The following is a 13,564-nucleotide window of genomic DNA, read 5'->3' as shown; positions in this document are numbered from 1 at the left end:
AATGAAGAGTCCCTCCCCAGCATCCCTACAGGCCCCCTTCAGACACTGGAAGCTGCTCTGAGGTCTCCACGCAGCTTCTCTTCTCCAGGCTGAACAGCCCCAACTTTCTCAGCCTAACTTCATATGGGAGGTATTTTCTCTTGCCACTTCAAATGCAAGGGCTTTTTCCCTCCTCTAGTGCTCCAAGACAAATTCTATGAGCCGTATGGCCTCTGCTCCTCACTTCTTTCCTCCACAGAACAAGAACAGCAGTTGAGTTGCATTCACAGACACCATGAATGATGCTTTTAAATACCTTAAAGAACAAGAGAAGAGAGACAGGGTGTGTGCATGCATGGAGGGAAGCAGAGAGGAGCACAGAGGAATATCATTGCCCCTGTTTGAGGAGCAGACTGCATGCACTGATGGATCACTATCCACAGCTTTCCTAGGAAACTCCATTTCACCACTTTTTGCCTCATGTACCCCAAACCCCCTTTATTTCAGGACAGCAAGCATCTTCAGCCAGGCCATGCATCTCCTTCAGTGGCTTTTGTCGGAAGAGCAGTCAGCTGTACTCGTGTCTTTCTAGTACAAGAACATTGGATGTACAAACGCAACATAAACTCCCTTCCAATGCAAACCAGTCTATGATGCTATTCTGGACCCCGTCCTGCCAGACGGGTGAAGCAGCCAGCTACCAGGCTCTATCAGAGCGCGTTTGCCTGCACAGAGAATCACATTTGCCTTGCTTCAGGGGATTTGAAGGCAAATACTGCACTGCTTTTTATCCTCTCCAGTCCCACCAGATCTAACTTCACCTCAGGCCCCAAACTCCCAGGCGCTGCAGACATTGCCCAAGGCAGGTCTGTGTCCTATAGCCCAGACTCCAGACTCTTCTCTAGGCTATTTCCTCCTCTCCAGCTTGACTTGGCTCCATTTCTCCAAACACAATCTGCAGACAGTTGGGCTCAACAGCAAAAGCAAAGCAAGAAGCCCTGTGAAACGAGACTGAACGAGCAGAAATGCTTTCTGGCAAGGCTTGAAAATCACTAGTTTCCAAGCAAATATGACTTAGTACCACCTGAGGACTATGTACCGCAGCTGGAGCTCTTCAAACTCAAGCTGTCATTTGCTACAGGGAAAAGCTGAGCATAGACGGAAGTAGAAGGAAGCTTTGACCATCTGTGGGCTTCATCTCTCTCATCCCACCTCAGCTTTGCTACTCAAGAGCACTCACCACACATGCAGCAAAGGCAAAGCAGTTGGATAAACCCATTGCCAACTCATCGTGGGACACGCAGAGTATTGCTTGGAGGTTGGAACAAGACTTGGTAGTCTCCAATCTTGCTTCTTGTGGGTGTCAGAGCAAACCATCTGCTGCTAATGGACAACTGGCTCTGTGTATTGGGAATGCTGAAGGGGAAGTTCAGCACCCTGATGAATGACACAGTTGCACACCCAGCACTGACTGCTCTCCACCCCGGCTCTTGATCAGCCTATGCAACTCAGTACCCCGACATGCAGGCAGCATCTTCCTATGTAGGTTTGTTCCACCCTGCAAGGAGTGCTTGCTGGCTCCGAAGAACATGAAGCAAAGCAAAGGGCCAAACTCTGCTGGGATTCTAACTCCAGATAAGGTTTATGTAAACTAGCTGGAAGATAGAAACTAAACTGCAGAAGAAATCCTTCTTTAGAAGGCTATGAGGGGCACACAAGCCTGGAAGCTGCACTGGAACCATAGGATCCCATAGTGGTTTGGGTTGGAAGGGACCTTAAAGCTCCTCCAGGTCCGACCCCTGCCACGGGCAGGGACCCCTTCCACTGGAGCAGCTTGCTCCAAGCCCCTGTGTCCAACCTGGCCTTGAGCACTGCCAGGGATGGGGCAGCCACAGCTTCTCTGGGCACCCTGTGCCAGCGCCTCAGCACCCTCACAGGGAAGAGCTTCTGCCTCAGAGCTCATCTAACAGCTTTTGTGACTTCCTAATGCACAGGAAGCATGCGGACCCCAGGTTCTCACTTGGCTGCTTCTGGCCTTCATGGTAGGTACAAACCATGCATGGAAAAACCATTTCCCATGCCTAGAACTTCATTCCACCACCCAGGGGCAATGTAGTAAAGAGTGACACAAATTAAGCTGGCATTTCAAGGGACTGCTTAAAGAAAGTCATCATTAAAGTGAACTAAAATACTTGTGTCGTGATAGGCATTTATGTCCCCTAGCAAACTCTTTGCACGCACTCTTGAGCTTGGAGAGCAGCTCAAGAACATCCCAACATGCCAAATAGCTTCTGACAGTCCATACAGTTATTTTTACTGCTTTGAATGTCAGCAAAAAAATTAGTTAGGCATCTTAAAATATACATATATAAAGTACATTTGCCTACTCTACAGTAGGCTGTCTAGTCTGAAGGCAATCAACCAGCAGAAAGAGACAGAGGTGCAACCATTCAACACACCTCAGTACAGAAGCACCCAAACTGGAGACCTAAACTCCACAGGACAGCCTTATCCCAGCCAGTACACTCCATATTTAGTCTGCACATGTCCAGAAGCTTCAGAGAAGAACTCTATGATTACAATTTTAAGCTCTACCCGGAGGCAGATGACAGGAATGTTTCATCACCTCACCCTGTCTCATGATGGCCTGCAATGCAAGAGCACCATGCAGTCATGCAGGGTCAAGCCCAGCTTGTTTGTATCTTATTGCACACTGCCACATACTCGAGGCATCTTGCTGGGAGCTGAGTTTAACCATGGCTGGTGAGGTCCTGCAAAGGACATGGAGGCAGAGCCCTCGAGCTCTAAAGTAATAAAGAATACCACGAACTTCTCCTGCTGCAGCTCGAGGGCCAAGCATGGAGAGCAAAAACCAGCAGAACCAGCAGCCAGAAAGATGCAGTGGCACAAACCACCCTTAGCAAAGCCTTTTGTTTGAAAGGCATCTGGAACAGCTGGGGCGTGACTCGACTCTGGGCTCATGCACTGCATTACCACCACTGTAATCCTAGCCAGGAGGGGTGCCTCAAAGCTGTATTTGTCATATATATTCTCTGGAGAGCAGCCTGGAGACCATCAGATCCAGTTCTGCCTGTGCAAAGGATGGTAGAACCAGACAACAAGTACTAACAATATCAGACTACTCACCATTGGTGCTCCGCGGTGACCTATGATGGCTGGCTTTGGTCCCAGAGCCTTCTTCTCCATTATGCAAGGGGATGAGATGGTGAGGGGGACGAGGTAAAGTGCAACTACAACTGCGAGGTATGCCGTGAACATCAGCATCTGAGAAGCTGAGACAGAAAGAGGGAGAAAGAGCTGGTGAAAACCTTGGTCCTGACCTTCTCACACCACAGGAGAGAAGTCAATGCACCTTCATCTTCCTCCACACAAGAGATCTTTTTGCTCATCAAGTCCTGAGGGAGTTTTTCACTTCATTTTGTATTGGAGAAACAAGTTAAGTGAATTGCTTAAAGTCACAGAATCATGGAAGGGTTTGGGTTGGAAAGGACCTTAAGATCACCCAGTCCCATGCCCCCTCCCATGGTCCTTGCAATGTAGCCCAAACCACTGCTGATTTCCAGCCCATCGGGTGGAACAGCACCAAGTGTTGCCCTTCCTGACAGCAGAAATAGAGCACCAGGTAAACACACCTATAAATAAGCCATGGTATCATGTTGGTGCATTTATCACTTGCGTTTACACCACCTGTGTCTCCATTGGTGGTTCACCAACACCACCCATTTCAGGCAGGGTAGAGCCACTTTAACTGCTTCTGCATTAAGATCTGTGCCAGCAGAGCTGCTTTTAATTTGCAATAATAATTTACTGAATAAAATGGATAGTTTAAAGAAATCCTTGGGGTGTGATGGTGCTGCTCTACCCAGGGTCTCCACAATCAACTGTATTACAGCACCAGCAAATGCAGCTAAGAAGGTATCAGCTGCAATGCTTGGGGCTAGATGAAGAGCTCTGTCTCCCATCTCCCAGCTACCAGCGACTTCCCACAAGGTCCAAAGTCTCTGGGAATCTCTCAAAGGTGCTGACAGTGCAACAGAGACACCCTTGTACCCCACAGACGTGAGTTCCTTATAAAGAACAGGCACCTTTGAACTCCTGAGCTATTTGGAGTCACTTGAAACCACAGATATTAAAGCAAAAAACTTGAATTCTTATTTTAATAATTATGATTTTTTTTGAAAACTCATTCAGGCATTGGAACTTGAGGGAAAGCCTCCAAAATATCCTTTAAATCAAATTCTTGCAATGGGTACATGATGGAGAAGGTGGGGTTTTAAAGGGGAAGGACAGAGTCTGGTCCTGACCACAACTGATCTGGTTTCACCCATAAACAAGGTGGGTTTGCTTCCACCACCTGATAGCCTCATTCAAACATGTTCCTATGAGGCAGAAAGTAACACGAGTAACTTTGCCAGCTAATCTTTCCCCCTCTGTGGAAAGGAGGTCAATCACCCAGAGAGCATTCAAGGCACTCAATGGCATCGTGCTAAGTGAGCTCATGCTGTGTCCTGCACCATAAAGGCACGGTACCCTGGAGTTGTGCTCTACCAGCATCAAAACCTCCAGATGGACACAGGATGTGGTCCTGACCCTATTTCTGCTCACCCCAAGAACACCACGCACCAAACAGGCTTTGAAAAGAACCAACCTCATTGTCAGCAACTCTCAGCTGTGCAAAGACTCTGGTTCCTTCCATCCTAGTACTGAAACTAAGGGATTAAACAGCTCGTAGAATCATAAAATAGTTTGGGTTGGAAGGAACCTTAAAGCTTATCCAGTTCCAACCTTCATGCCATGGGCACCTTCCACTAGAGCAGCTTGCTCCAAGCCAATGTGTCCAACCTGTCTCAGATTCAGACTAAAGGCAAGCACCATGTGAAATGCATGGGCTTCCAAAAACTGTGATCACTGGACTGCACTCACAAGGAGAGGATGCCCCAGCATGGGTCATGTTAAAATGACCAGGATGAACAGGGCCTTTGAGTAACCTGTTCTAGTGGAAGATGTCCTTGCCTTTGGCAGGGGGTTGGAACTGGATGGGCTTTAAGGTCCCTTCAACCCAAACCAGTCTGGGATTGTATGATTAAAATGGAGCTGAAGACTCACCCAGCCACACATATGTGGCAACTGAGATCATCCACAGAAAACCCCCCCAGAATGAAATACACGCATCATATATACAATTTGATGGTCTGTATGGAAAAAGCTCTCTTGGTGACCACCAAGCAAGCAGGGCAGATAAATCTCCCACTCTCTACAACTTGACAACCCCAATACTTAGATGCAAGCCTTCTTTCCCCACTCCTCCTGCTCCTAGTTACCATTTCAACCTAGTCTGGGCTCCAAGAAAAGCAGGTTTCTCACGCTCACATTTGTTACTCAAGGCTTCAAGGGCTGCTTTGAGTACAATGTTTTCTATTCGACCTCAGAAGCAAGCTTTTGAAAACAAGCTACTATCATAGAATCATAGAATAATTTGGGTTGGAAAGGACCTTAAGATCATCCAGTTCCAATGCCCTGCCATGGGCAGGGACACCTCAAACCATGGCAGCCAAGGCTCTGTCCAACCTGGCCTTGAACACTGCCAGGGATGGAGCATTCACAACTTCCTTGGGCAACCCATTCCAGTGCATACTACCTTTGAAAAGACTTTTAAAGCATCTATTCTCCAGGTTGAGAATAAAGTAGCATAGAGGAAATGAACATAAATTAGAAGAAAATTGAGGAATTTGCCCAGAAAAGATGGTTGCTCATGACTGTCACACGCCTCAAAGAAATGAGACTTGATGCAAGAACAGACTTACACCAATGCAGCTGCCCCAGCTATTTCCAGGGGATTGCACTTAGTGAATGAAACTGTATTTTCCCATTACAAGTGACTGTGGGTTCTCACAGAGACTTCAGTTCTTCTCTTCCGTTTTCAACACCGCCACATCAAGTGTATCTGCACCAAAAAGCCTGCGAACTCCTCCAGGTAAGACGCGCTTCACAAGTAAAATGACCCCCAAATGACTTCAAGATCAAGTGGTTTCCTCAAACACCAAAGCCCACAAAACCAGGAGCAGAAGAAGAGAAGGGGAAACAGCTTCCTGGCTTAGTTAAAAAGCAGAAGGAATTCAGAAGGAGCACATGCAATCTTTGCTGTAGGCATCACCACAAATCCTCCCCTCAACTGGCAGCCTAATTACATGCTAGGCCATACTTAAGAAGAGCTGGGTACAACTTCATTGGCATATTTATAAATCAAGGCAGAGCAATTCTTGCTTAAAAAGGTCTCTCTGCCGAGCAAAATCTTTCCATCTTCAGACACCGTTTCCTCATTCTTCACTCCCACTTCTTGGAAGTCTCTCAAGTGCTGCCAAATCCTTCCAGGGCTTGTTTTTCACTGGGGGTTAAATACCCATTCAAATGCATTGTTCCCGAGCTGGCACTAATGCCTGGGAAGATCCATGGATGCCCTGAAGAAAACACTTCTGAGGGCACAGGGATCAAGTTATTTCACATGAAAACCTGGAGGAGCAGCTGAGGCTTGGGAGAGCCCCAGGCAATGAGGTGGGACAAGGGAGATGCACAGAAGAGCTTCAGTGGAGAGAAGCATCAACAAGAAGAGCTGGGCTCAGTGTGACCTTCACAGCTCTTCTCCCTTAGACCTTTGACCATGTTTATATGCATTTAAGTAAGCACCTAACCATCAGAGGACCAGATCTCTACCGAGCCCTCTGGGTGCTACTGTACCACAAGCAACAAGTCCATTAAGACTTTCAAAAGCCAGAAATGCAGATGAACAAGAAGCCAGGGGAAGGAAGAAGAGCTTATGAGATAGAGAGAATATTGCATGTTAGCTGCAGAGGGTGCATTTATGTTTTGTAAAACAGACTGATCGAAATCTCAATGCTTTTATTCACTTCATCATTTAAAATAGCCCTTTTGTCTCCAGCCCAGGTGTGCTTCTGACTACAGACTGACAGCCATGGGATCTGGATGCATTCCAAGGAAGTTATGAGTGCTCCATCCTCAACAGTGTTCAAGGCCAGGTTAGACAGAGCTTGGAGCAACATGGTCTAGTGGAAGGTGTCCCTCCCCATGGCAGGGGGCTGGAACTGGATGAGCTTTAAGGCCCCTTCAACCCAAACCATTCTATTATTCTATTCCTAGACCAGATGCACCAATCCAGTTTCACACAGATTACTCTAGCAGAGCATGCACCTCCCCATCGTGGCTGAGGTGTAGGATGCTGAGCCCTGGGAAGGAACCAGTGCTGCCCCCCCCAAGGAGAGGACCCAATGCCCCACCAGCCCCCAAGCATCATGCAAGGACACGAGTGGTACTCACTGGCTTTCTCCGTGCGTGCAAACTGCCCCGCTACCAACCACGACAGGGCTGTGACTGCTGCAAGTGCTCCTATATGCAAGAAAGGGGCTGTGGCCTGCAGGATACAAGAACAGGAGAGAAAAAAAGGTATTGCAAACACAACACCACCTTGGAAATCCACTGATCTCTCAGGTTCCAGAGGGCATCAGACCATTCCGTTTCCAGTTGGATGTTGCACCATTCCCACATTAGGCTCCTGCATCCTACTTGGGTATCTCTTCTTCCAAATCCTACCTTTGCCTTTGGTACTCAAGCCTCTAAGAATCATAGAATGGTTTGGGTTGGAAGGGACTTTCAAAGCTCACCTCTCCAACCCCCATGCAACAAGCAGAGGTATCTTCATCTAGATCAGGTTGCCCAGAAGTCAAAGCAGGAGGAGACATGGAGCTGTTGGAGTGAGTTCAGAGGAGGCTACAGAGATGCTGCAAGGGCTGGAGCAGCTCTGCTCTGGAGCCAGGCTGGGTCAGTAACAAAAATCTTCTTAGGAAGGTCTCAGAGCAAGCTGCTCTATAGTGGAAGGTGCCCCTGCCCATAGCAGGGGGTTGGAACTGGATGAGCTTTAAGGTCCCTTCAACCCAAACCATTCTATGAACACACTATACTGTGTATCATCACATTGTATCACCATGAGAGAAAGCTTGAGAAGCATCCTCTGAGTAATGCTTTTGTTCTCCAATTGTCTGTCTAAATCTTAAAACAACAACAGGAGCCAACCAAGGAAGAGAAGCACTTCTCAGACGCATTAGTCACTCGTGTCAGTGCTGTTCTTCCCCACCCCACAGGACAAGAACACAGCAGCTGCGTCCATTTTTAGATCTATACAAACTTATACGTGATGTGAAAACAAACCCAGAGTACTCCTCCCACGAGCCTGGGATGAGCATAACGCTCCAGGCTGGACACCAACATCCCGAGCACTGCTAGCCAAAACAAGGGGAGGAACTGCCCTCTCCCTCCAGCAGCTATGAGTCACACTCAGTGTTTTCCACCTCAAAGTCTGCAGCCAAGCCCTGGTTTGAGTTTATGAGCCCAGGAGATGGAGACAAAGTGATAGTGGCCTTGAGGACTCCATGGGAGTTCTGCTGCCACCTTTCTCATTGCCAAGACTTCACTATTGGAAGTGACAAACATCAAGACAGGGTTTTATAGAGTAGAAAGCTGCACGTGGCCCATTTCTCCTCTTGAGAAGCATCCTTGCAGATAACTTACTTGTAGTGAAATAAATACCATCTCCCATTCGTCATCCCAGAGCTGTGCTATGGATGACATGGTCACCACGGTAGTTATCAAGGTTGTCACCAGGCCAATCTGTAACAAATGAGAGTATTTACACATCCTGCAGCCTATCATTATCATCTCATAATAAAATCTAATAGTAAAATAAAACCTAATAATAATAAAAGGTCTAAAACCAACTAGCCTTAAGACCCACAAGGAAAGAGGTCAGGCTTGTGTGCTGTCCCAGCATAACCTCCCCTTTTCCACCACTGGAGCTGTAACACTGGGCTGAACAGTCCCAGGAGGACACAGTTCATGGATGGTCCCTTACTCTGGCCAGTAGTATGGAAAGATCAGGTGATTTCCTTTGACAACGAGCTGGATCAAAACCAGCTTAAATAGAGACTGGGTTCTGCTGGGCAACTTGAGGAGGTGGTCACAGACTCTCTTGCCCCTCTTACAGCAGTCCTTGATGCACGAGGGCTATGGGAGGTTGGTGGACTTTGCTCAGCTTGACTGCCCAACACTTCTGTTCAGACATAGAGCTTGAGCACACCCAGCACAACAAACACTGCGCATCGGTAAAGGGTGAGCATATGAGTTAAACAAGGCTGTGCATCTCCATCACTAAATCGTCTAGAGATGGTTCAAGCACAGCTTTGTGAATGGATGTGGCTTCACCTGCATCTGTGCAGACAGCATCCAAGCCATGTTGACAGAGGAGTTACAACAGGTATTGTGGCTTAAGAAGAGGTGGTGGGTGAGACAGTGGCTGAACCGAGATGCAAACCCAGCCTATCAGCCTCCTTCTCCCAGCCTCCCTCTCCTTCCACGTGGAAGCATACAGAGCCTGAGCAAAGCAGTCAAAAAGAAAATGTCATCCCCGTTTTGAAGGTAAAAAGTTCAAGCTGTCAAGAGCTGCCATCGAAATAACTCCAGCTGTAAAGACCCAAAATCTGGGCTGTCTATCAAGAAACAGTTCACCGTCTGGTATCTCAGTCTCTACTGTACCACACGCCTCCCGGATTCAAAGGATGCTGCTGCTCTATGCCTCTGTCTCATGTAGTGCCTAGATCCCAAATCTGTGTGGGAGACTTGGGCAGAACAGGCTGGCTGACACACAGCGATGAACTGATCAGCTAGGATGCATAGGACATCTCTACATCAATTTCAGACTGGGTTAATACCTTTGGCAAGCAAATAAACCCCCCACCCCCATCCCGAACATCTACAGAAATCACTTTTGTACACGAGGATAGGAATTCTCTTTCTAGTTTAGCATCAGTTCATACCTGCTGTTCCTTTCCTAAATGCCCATATCTGAAGCGGGGCTATAGGGATGCTGGACATGGACTCTTCATTAGGGACTGGAGTGACAGGACAAGGGGTGGTGGGTTAAAACTGAAACAGGGGAAGTTTAGATTGAATCTAAGGAAGAAGTTCTTTCCTGTGAGGGTGCTGAGGCACTGGAATGGGTTGTGCAGGGAGGTTGTGAATGCTCCATCCCTGGCAGTGTTCAAGGCCAGGTTGGACAGAGCCTTGGGTGCCATGGTTTAGTGTGAGGTGTCCCTGCCCATGGCAGGGGGGTTGGAACTTGATGATCCTAAGGTCTTTTCCAACCCTAATTATTCTATGATTCTATAAGCAAACTTGCCAACAGCAAAAGAGGTGTCCAAAGGACAGCAGTAGCTTGCTCTGAGCCTACAGCTTCTGGGGAATATGAACAAAGCACATGGGGCAGCAGAAGGGTCCAAGAGAGCAACTGCAATGGGTAGGAGAGGATCCCTGAGCTAAGAGGCTGCATTCAAGGCACCTTCTGACCCTATTCTTCCCCTCTACTCATGATATCCCCCTTGCAGTCGTGATCCAGCTCTGAGGGCAGCAGCACAAGAGGGATGTGGAGCTGATGGAGCGAGGCCAGAGGAGGCCTTGGAGATGCCAGATCATAAAGTACCAGCACACAACCTGTATTGAATCTACTTTTGGTCGATTTTATATCCCCCTAAAGCTGAACTCCAAATTCAGCAGCAAGAAAAGACTTTGCCTACCAGATTTCTTCAGTACAGCCCTAATTCCCCTTGGTATTACTGCCCTGTGAGGCACAGAGGGGTCAGGACAGAAGTGTCTCCATTCCATCATTTCCTCCTCCCATCAGCTCCTATTTATTGCTTTTATTTTCGCTTGTGTTTCTCCACCTTGGTTTACAATCCTCAGCTCTTTTTTGCAGGATTCCAGGAGAAAAATGGGAGGAATTGTGTGGTTTGCACATACCAGCCTTTCCCACAGGCTTTATTCTATATTTGAAGGTAACTCAGCACAGTTGCAGGGAAGAATATTAACTTATTCCAGTTTCTCATCTCAACCTCTTTAGAAAGCAGAGGGAAGTGTGGGGAAGGGAAGAGAGAGCTGCAATGAAAGTGGACTTATTTGGAAGAAGGGAAGGAAAGGTGGGTTTCTGTAGGCAAGAACTAACTGATCTCCACCAACACATTCCTCTTTGGGACTTACTCATCCAAACCCACCCGCCACCTGGAGCGTGTCTGAAAAATACCACTTCTCCCAATGAGGAAACATATGTCAGGCTCAAGAACCAGCAATTTCTTCTCCAGACAGTCCCTGCTCCCTCTCTGCACCCCCTCCTCCAGAGGAAGCACAATTCCTATTGTTTCTAGGCAAAAGAAAGGAGCAGGTGGGGATGTCGGTGCTCTCCCTGTCCCTGTGTACTGGATAGAGCTGGTACATCTGTTCAGGCTCTGATCCTGCAAGACCTTGTCACGTGCAGAACAAGCAGTTTCAGGAGGAGCTGTGTAATCAGCACATTCAGGACTGGTCCCTTAATTACCTCTTATAGCAGACTGCCAGTTACTATGGAATGCTGCCAAGCCGTTTTCTTTGGCACCATGTCTCCCTGCAGCTTGCTACATACCCTTCCTCTCCCCTTCTGCGCTCCTAACAGCAGACCTGCATCCTAGAATGGTTTGGGTTGGAAAGGACCTTAAGATCATCCAGTTCCACCCCCCCTGCCATGGGCAGGGACACCTCACAGCAATGCTTTTCAAGCTGCTTTACACACAAATCAGGACCTTGGGTTCCACCAAACCACAACCTGCACGTTGCACACCCCCAGTTTAAACACCTACTTCTTCTCCCAAGGCTTTTCCACTCAGTTCCTCCAAGCACAACCTCAACAGCTTCACATCCGGTCAGCCCCTCATCCAGGGCTGAGTTCAGCACAGAAAGGAGCACCAGAGAGGTTCAGAATGGAGAACCACACCAAGCTGAGACTAAGGTCAGGCTGACCTGATGACTCAGTGTGTATCCATCTCCAAAAGCAGCCCTCTGTCTGTCAGCAGGGACCCCAAAGCACTTCACCAAAGTCTTTGACTGATCCAACTGTGCAATTTGCTTTGAGATGAGGACACATGAACCAAAGACATCTACAATATATGCTCTTCTCAAGACCATGACAGTGAGTGCCACATACTCCTGAGACTCCTGTTTTATAGAGCTCCAACTCACTTCCAAGCTGAAAAGAGCTCATTTACCTTGTGAAGCCAGTGCAGGTTCATTTGCTGTCCCACAGCTATGTGACATAGTGCTAGTATCTGGGAGGAAGAAACCAAGAGTCAGACATAGGCACATCACAGCCTTCAAGGGTTTGAACATGTAGGAACATATCAGCATCCATAAAAATAACCCAACAGGCCAGGACAGAAAGCAGGGCTAGCACGAGGATGGCTGAGAAGACACCATCTAGCTCAGCTGTACAAAGAGATCCTTTACAAAACCAAGGATGTGGAGGGAAACACTTAGACCTCCAAGAGGCAGGGATTTGGGATGCTGGTCCATGGGTCCACAGGGAGCAGTGCCTGAATAGGGCCAGGTACCAGCATGGTACTTGAATGGACATCACCTCAAAGATCAGTGCCTACATGGGGCCGGGTACCAGGATGCTGCCTGCATGGACATCACCTGGGAGGTGCCAGCACCCTCTGGATGCTGGGATGAGGGGAGACAACTTGCACTTGTGACTGGCAGACACCAGAGTGGAAACTGGGCCATACTAAGGGGAACAAGAGCTCTATTTCTCCTCAGGCCAACTGTACCACTGGTATGAGGGTCTCTGTCTTTGCTCCTGATCATCTGAGGTCAAGGTGTGTATTTTTCACTTTCCACTGATTTTAGGTAACTTAAGGCAAAGAGAGGAGGAGAAATCACTTCTGAAAGGAAAATTGCTCAAGGTGGAGAATTGGACAGAGAAGTTTGTGTGCATTTAACAACAAGGACCCAGTTCTCTAGGAAACATTTCCTTCTACTCACCAATAACACTGTAATGTAAGTAAAGCCAGCAGCAGTTGTCACAAGTATTGGAATGGACCAGTCACTCCAATATCCCATTCGGTTATATAAAAACCTGAAAGAGAAATGTGAAGGACAGGTTAAGAAGAGATTCAACACCACAGCAACTTCACCAGGGTTTAGGTAAACCTTTAGAAAATGGGTCTTTTTGCTCCCACTCTACAGAGGAGAAATAGGCAGCAAAAAGCTTAAGTCACTCTGAAATAAAAGCCAGGGTTTGTGCTTTGATTCCTCATGGTAAATTAACTCTGCAAAGAGGAATTGGACAAATCTGTCAAAACACAGCAACAAGGATATGTTGGTAAAAGGAAAAACCACCATGAAACAACAATAAAACCTCCACACGGAATCAAGGCTTGAGTTTTCCCACAAATATTCCCTACAAACAAGAGGAAAAATAACCCCATGCACGGCCTAAACAATAGGTCCAACACTGTCCCATGTGCTTTTAGACTAATAAATACAATATAGAGATGGTGGCAAGGGCAGGGGAGGAAAGTTAATATTGCTGTGCAAAGCTGTGCTGTATCATCAAGGTGAGAGCTCTTTGTAGAGGGACAAAGTGAAGGAAGAAACTGGTCCTCTTGGACTTATTGGAGGTGGTGTTTCTTACTCC

At 47.5% G+C, this 13,564-nt stretch overlaps 1 protein-coding gene across 7 annotated transcripts in view; it reads right to left on the bottom strand.

The window, feature by feature from the left end:
- GDPD5 (glycerophosphodiester phosphodiesterase domain containing 5) overlaps positions 1-13,564 on the bottom strand; it is a 163,642-nt gene that overhangs the window by 28,875 nt on the left and 121,203 nt on the right. For all 7 annotated transcript variants that reach the window (XM_062639166.1, XM_062639168.1, XM_062639167.1 and 4 more), the window contains exons 4-8: positions 12,910-13,003; positions 12,135-12,194; positions 8,581-8,679; positions 7,333-7,426; positions 3,127-3,272 (exon numbers count right to left, since the gene is read on the bottom strand). In XM_062639166.1, the coding sequence (XP_062495150.1) occupies positions 3,127-3,272; positions 7,333-7,426; positions 8,581-8,679; positions 12,135-12,194; positions 12,910-13,003 (493 nt within the window). The remainder of the gene's footprint in view (positions 1-3,126; positions 3,273-7,332; positions 7,427-8,580; positions 8,680-12,134; positions 12,195-12,909; positions 13,004-13,564) is intronic.

Source organism: Pezoporus occidentalis, unplaced genomic scaffold, assembly GCF_034315485.1.
Source record: "Pezoporus occidentalis ecotype Australia unplaced genomic scaffold, CSIRO_AGI_Poc_V1 ctg6, whole genome shotgun sequence".
In the NCBI taxonomy this organism is placed as follows: Eukaryota; Metazoa; Chordata; class Aves; order Psittaciformes; family Psittacidae; genus Pezoporus; species Pezoporus occidentalis.
The sequence above is the reverse complement of the archived record's forward strand: the minus strand, read 5'-3'. Positions and strand labels throughout refer to the sequence as shown.